Raw genomic sequence first — 6,470 nt, forward strand, 5'->3', positions numbered from 1 at the left:
GGCACATTTTTAGGGGCGGCATTCTGGCGCCGGCCATGCCGCCCCTAAAAATGTGCCGCCCCAAGCACCAGCTTGTTTGGCTGGTGCCTAGAGCCGGCCCTGACAGTACCTCAACCCCTTATGCTAGTTCTGGGCCCCTACCAGGCTCTGCTAATGCACCTCCCCGCCTGCTATTCCAGGCCTAGAAACATCACCTAGCTCTGCATCCCCTCCCTGGCTTTTCCACCAGGGGCCCTTCCTTGGCTCTGCAAATGCCTTGGCCTGACCTTTAGCCTCCCGTGCTCTTCCAGGCCTGAGCCTCCCAAAGAGAAGGCTGCCAGCCAGGGGCGGCTCTAGCTTTTTTGCCGCCCCAAGCACGGCAGGCAGGCTGCCTTCGGCGACATGCCTGTGGGAGGTCCCCGGTCCCGCAGATTCGGCGGCATGCCTGCGGGAGGTCCGCCGGTCCTGCGGCTTCGGCATACCCGCTGCCAAATTGCCGCCGAATCCGTGGGACCAGCGGACCTCCCGCAGGCAAGCTTGGAGCGCTGGTGCCTGGAGCTGCCGCTGCTGCCAGCCAGGCAGTCTGGCTTGTGCTAGGTTGTGCTCTGGATCTGGGACATCCTCAGACAGCCTTGAACAAGTCCCTGGGAGTCGCTGTTTGGGGGCCTGTCCTCAGGCAGAGAGGTGCTCCCTGCATCTCTCCTCGTCCCTCTTCAGAAGATTCATGCTGGACGATATTAACCCAGGTGTTTTACAAGCCCAGGGTCCTGTCCGATTGCAGCCTGGAGCTAGGGACCACGTGATCTAGCTACACAGGGAAAAGGGAAAGTGAGGGTAGGGTGACCAGATGTCCCGATTGTATCAGGACTGTCCCAATATTTACTTGTTTGTCCTGCGTCCCAACTGATGTTCAGTTGGGACACAAATTGTCCCGATATTTTGCCCCCCGGCGCACAGGTGGAGGGGGCTCGTGCCCCCCCCGCCCCAACTCTGCCCCAGCCCCGCTCCGACTCCGCCCCCTCCCTCCCCCATTGGATCCCTCCCCACATTCCTGCCCTTGTCCCGCCCCCAGCCCCGCCCCCTCACTGGCCCATTGGATCCCTCCCCAAATCCCCGCCCTGGCCCCGCCTCTTCCCCAAGCACGCGGCATTCCTCCTCCTCACCCCTCCCTCCCAGGCTTGCGCTAATCAGCTGTATGGCGGCACAAGCGCTGGAGGGAGGGGGGAGAAGCAGGACGTGGCACCCAGCTCAGGGGAGGTGGAGGCGGAGCGGAGGTGAGCTGGTGGGGGGGATGGGGCGTGGAGCTGCCGGTGGGTGCTCAGTCCCCACAATTTTTCCTATGCTCCGGTGACTCTTTTTTTTTGCTTTTTGCTTTTTCCTCCGCCGCCGGCTCTTTGTTTTTTGGTTTTTTTTCTCCGCCACCACCCCCACCCCCACCCCTACCTCCCCGCGTCCCGATATTTCACATCTCTCATCTGGTCACCCTAAGTGAGGGTGATAGCCCAGACAACACTCACCCCTGCAGCAGGCTGCACCAAGCTCAGCCACTCTCCTCAGCTGGGACTTGGTGGTGTGGTGCTGGGGGGTGCGGAGCAGCACAGACATGAGCTTCTTTCTCACCTCCGGCCTCAGGGCGTGAGCATCGATCTGGGTGGCAATCACCTTCTCTTGAACACAAAATGAAAGCATCAAAGCATTGCTAGCTTCAGCCACACGCAGGCTGCATCTACACTCTGGAGCCTGGACTAGTACAGCAATGTCACCGGCACAGCCCCGGAGCACAGGCGCAGCCCATGCTGACAGAAGGGGTTTTCCGTCGGTGCCGAGACGTCATCGCCTTGAAGCACAGTAGCTACGTCGCAGGAAGCAGTCTTTCATCGCCATAGCGGGGTCTGCACTGGGGGCTAGGTGAGCACAGCGGTGTCAGGCAGCTCCCTCTCTGGACAATAATCCTCAATGCTTGGCCTGGCCTGTCTACTGAAATGGAAAGCTCTTTGGAGCAGGGCCTGTTCCTTACAATGTGCAATGGGGCTCAGCTCTCCGGTACTGCTGCAGTGCAAATCCAAATAAAGCCCACCAGGGATGCACCTTACTAGCAGGTGTCAGTGCTTTCATTAAAGGCGCTCCCAGGAGCCCGACCTGTGGCCAGGGAAGGGTACGGCCCAGGGAGGCGACCTTCCCACATTATCCACCTACCCACTATTTGCTTCAAACTGTGAGCATCTAAATCCAGCAGGACCGTCCCTTTCTTGATGCATGTCCTTAGCTCGAATAGACTGTGTAAGGAAAGGGCTGTGATGTGGGGTTTGCTCCATCGCTCTCCTCCATCTTCCACCTTCTCCTCAAACTTAATCCACCTGTGAAAAGAGAAAGCCAGAAGGCCATCAGCGGAGCTCGAAGGGTTGAGCCAGACGCATCTGCACACGAGCACAGCAGGATTCCCAGAGCGGGAGTGCGTGGCTCTGTCGGGGTAGGGTGCAGGAAGAAGATGAGCTGTCAGCTACGGGGTCCCATTCACACAACTCACACGCGGGAAATGACCAAAGAGATTATTCTGCAGGACCAATTGAAGCAGCCATCAGAGCCCCGAGAGGCCAGCACGGAGGGGCAGGGCACCAAGTCATCAGAGGCTGAGTCACACACAGGTCTTTCCTGGGGGCGGGATGGCTCGGGGGTCGATAATGGCAGAGCCTCAGGAGGGAAGCCAAGGATTGGCTGGGCCATGGGCACTGAACTAGCCTCATACCAAAAGGGAAGTGCCTCCAGATCAGAGCAGAGACGCTGCTTGTACTGTGGACAGAGCAGAGCTGGCTCCAGGGCTGTTAGCCAGGCACCTCTCCACAGCGCTGAACTTAGCTTTTCTCTTGTAAACACAGGTATTATCTGTCCCTTCTTCAGCAGGACAGGAGGGCACCGTGCCCTCTAAGTGCCCTTTGGGGGAGTCCCAGCATGCCTGCTGGGAACGCCACGCAATGCCCACGCATGCTGCCAGATTCCAAACATTCAAACTCCGACAGCACACAGAGGCTTCCTTTGTATTAAGGCCAATCTGGAAAGCTGCTCTAACAAATGCCGGCTTAGGCTGCAAAATGAGAACAGCGTGACAGTGATCTGCAGAGGGAACAGTGCCAAGTCATTCCCCTGAAGTCACAGGCCCTGACCTCCCTGGCTAATGCACAGTGCAGGGGGCCCTGGAGACGGTGTATCCAGCAGAGGAAAGCCCTGAGCTGTTCTGAGAGTCTGGCCCAGCCCGGGACTCAGGTATAAGGTGAACTTCTCCAGATGAGTGTGGCAGCATCGGCCAGGCTTTGGGGATCCTCTCATTGGTTTTTGAATGTAGAAAAACCTGCAGCCCCATAACCTCCGGAGCCTGTGTTCCAGGCTCCAGGCGCTGAGGAGGATCAGTCCAGCAGCAGCAGCAGTTTTGTACCCTCAGGAAAGAGACCCCCCATTCTTGGAGCACTGGTCCAAGTTTACCAGACTAAGGCCCAGATTCAGAGATGAGTTTCCGATGGGGCAGCGTACCCCTTCCCCCACCCCCTCAATAAGTACATGACTCCAGTTCAGACTCCTTCAGACATCCCCCAGATACTCACAGATCCCCTCTGAACTTGGCCCCTGGAAGTTAAGGGATCCATGCTGGTGACAATCCAGGAGTTCAGTTATCTCTGCACTGATGACTTGCAGGTCTGTCCCTCCGCCATTAAACTTTCTCCTTCCCTCCACCCACCTCAGCCTGTGGCTCCGACATCTCCTCCTGGATGATCACCTGAACTGAGCTCCTTCCCTTTCCTCCCCTCCCAAACACACTCCTTCCCTCCTTCTCTGTCCCTGCCAGTCTCACCCCCCCACGCCTCCCAGTCACTCCGGCCCACAATCTCAGGGCTATTTGCGACTCCTTCCTTTCCTTGCCCCACTCATCAGGGCCATTTCCAAATCCTGCCGCTTCTTCCTCCTCAGCATCAAAGCCAGATCTCTCCTTCCCATCCTCACTGCAGCATCCTTCCGGCTGGTCTCCCACGCATCACCCCTTTCAATCCGCACAACATGCTGCCACTAAACTCCTCTTCATGGCCTGTCAGTCTGATGGCGTAACTGCCCTTTTCAGGAGCTGTCCTAGCACCTGACCATTGCATTGTTTCCAGCGAGGGATGACAGACACGGGTATGTGCCAGTGACAGCCTAGTTGGTAGTAAAGCGTCTGTCAGACCCATTTGTTTAAATGAGCCATCTCCCCCTAACAACAGCAAAAAAAGGAAATGTGCCCTTTGCAGCTCATTATATGTGCCCCGTGCGTTTTGCTCTGCAGAATATTTTACTTTTTCCTTGGCTACCGCCACCCCTGAACAATAGCTGATCGCACCACCCTCAGTGTTATTCACCCACTTGGCATTTTTTGTGTCACCACAAAAACACTCATGCCAGTGGGCTTCAGGCTTAGCTTGCATGTGACACACCGGCATGATCCCATCAGTGGCTTTTCGAAACTGGGACCCAGAGAATGACCCAAACCACACAGACAAAGGTTGCTCAATGGATTTGAAAGGCAACAAATATAAAGTGAAGGCAGAAAAGGAAAGAGAAGGCAATACATTGCTCGACAACGTACAAACTCCGGAATTGCTGCCTCTCAACATGGCTGGGGCAAGTGGCCTTTTCAGTTTCAAATAAGTTGAGTCATTTGAAACTGTGTTGGTGGAGGCCCTGTGAGGAAAAACCTGCACATTGGTCCTCAGATGACGGACTAGATGGAATCTAACATCTCTGATTTCAAGCTAGGATACCTAGGAGTAATCCTCATGTGTCAGGGTGGAAGCATATTTCCAGCTGAGGCCAGGAAGAATTCTCCCCTCCCCGCAGTGAGATAGTATTTCGCCACAAGGAGCATCATGGCTATTTTAGATCTTTTTCTGTAACCCCCTGCATTGATCTCCATCAGCAGCAGCAGACTAGACTTCCTGGGGCATTGCTCTGCTCTGCTTTGGCAAGCCGTATGTTCCTATATTGGACTGGTGGTCTGCAAAGTGCTGGCCTGTCCCCAGCCCACGAAGGACACACGCCCACAGCCAGAGTCTCTTTCCAGGCAGCTTTATTTCCCAACATAGGCAAAGCACCAACGTGGTTCCTCAGCCCGCCCTGGGCTACAGCTCCCTTCACCTCTCAGTCCCTCCTGCTCCAGGGCCTCCTGCAGGCCTCTTCCTTGCTCTTTTCCCTGAGCACTGCCTCCCTGAAGGCCCTCTTTCTACAGCAGGTTTCCACTGCCTCCCCTCCCACCGAAGACCTTCCTCCTCCTCCTCCTGCTGCTACTGCTGCCCCTTCCTCCCTGACAGCCTGGGGCTGCCACTCTCCCTCAGCCACCCATGATTAATGGACAGGGCAGGTTGGCCTCGTCCCCTTAAAGGGGCAGACCACCCTGTTACATGGTCTCCGATGCGCCTCTCTCTGGGCTAGCTCTTGCACCCGAGTGCTTACCTGGCTGTCTGCTTCCACTGCAGGCCGTCAGGGGTGCTGAACAGCTCATTGAGCTGTATGAACAGCACCGGGCAGCTTGCTTCCTTTCCCTCCTCCTTCTGCAGCAGGAAGCCAACTCGCCCAGCAGCTGAGGAGATGCTGGAGGTGAAGATGCTTCGGCCAACTGCCTGGCAGATAACCACGGAGTTTCTGCTCTGGGGCCCATCTGGGCCCGCCGGGTTGGTGCTGCTCTGAGCCTCCGGAACAGCATCTGCCTCCACGTAAGCGAGAACATCCTCACTCACCTGCACTTTCATTGTGTCAGGTTCCTGCTGCCTCAAATGCCGCTGGCCGTCCCTGGACAACTCCCTTGCCAGCGCCCTGGGTTCCCTCCAAGCCCCAGGCTGAGCAGTAACTCAGGCGATTCTAGGCATTTTGCCTTTATAAAAGCCCTGAGCCTGTTTAGGCCGGACACAGCCCAACACCTGGGAGCCCAGCCCCAAACAGCGTTATCAAAATAAGGAGGCCAGCTTTGCAAGCACCAGCCCCGGCTTGCTCCTGCCGCCCCATGCTGCCTGCAAAACACTTGTTTACCATCGTACCGTATTGGAAACATCAGCCTGCTCCGGACGTGCTGCAGTCTGAGCTGGGGGGGTCAGGGCGTCGACAGCCTGACGGGGGGAGAGGTTAGGACCCTGAAGGAGTTCGGCTCAGCAGACGTCTCCAATTACCCAGAACCCCCTGAACCGAACCCTGTTGGGAATGAAACTCCTAATATAGCCCCCCCAACTTATTTTGTCTCCCTTCTCTTACCTCTACCCTTCCTTCTTTCCTTCCTTCCAGTCCCTTCGCCAGGGCCGGCTCCAGGCACCAGCTTCTCAAGCAGGTGCTTGGGGCGGCCGTTCCGGACAGGGGCGGCAGTTCCAGGTATTCGGCGGCAATTTGGCGGACGGTCCCTCACTCCGCCTGGGAGTGAAGGACCTCCTGTCGAATTGCCGCCGCAGATCGCGATCGCGGCTTTTTTTTTTTTTTTTTTTTTT

General features: G+C 56.7%; 1 protein-coding gene across 1 annotated transcript in view; it reads right to left on the bottom strand.

The window, feature by feature from the left end:
• The window catches only part of SLC4A9 (solute carrier family 4 member 9), a 58,297-nt gene extending 52,550 nt beyond the window's left edge, over positions 1-5,747 (bottom strand). The window contains exons 1-3 of the mRNA XM_026660841.1: positions 5,452-5,747; positions 2,176-2,336; positions 1,497-1,646 (exon numbers count right to left, since the gene is read on the bottom strand). Coding sequence (XP_026516626.1) covers positions 1,497-1,646; positions 2,176-2,336; positions 5,452-5,747 — 607 coding nt within the window. The remainder of the gene's footprint in view (positions 1-1,496; positions 1,647-2,175; positions 2,337-5,451) is intronic.
• Positions 5,748-6,470: the final 723 nt, after the last annotated feature.

Source organism: Terrapene carolina, unplaced genomic scaffold, assembly GCF_002925995.2.
Source record: "Terrapene carolina triunguis isolate 2854851 unplaced genomic scaffold, T_m_triunguis-2.0 Scaffold838, whole genome shotgun sequence".
NCBI lineage: Eukaryota > Metazoa > Chordata > Testudines > Emydidae > Terrapene > Terrapene triunguis.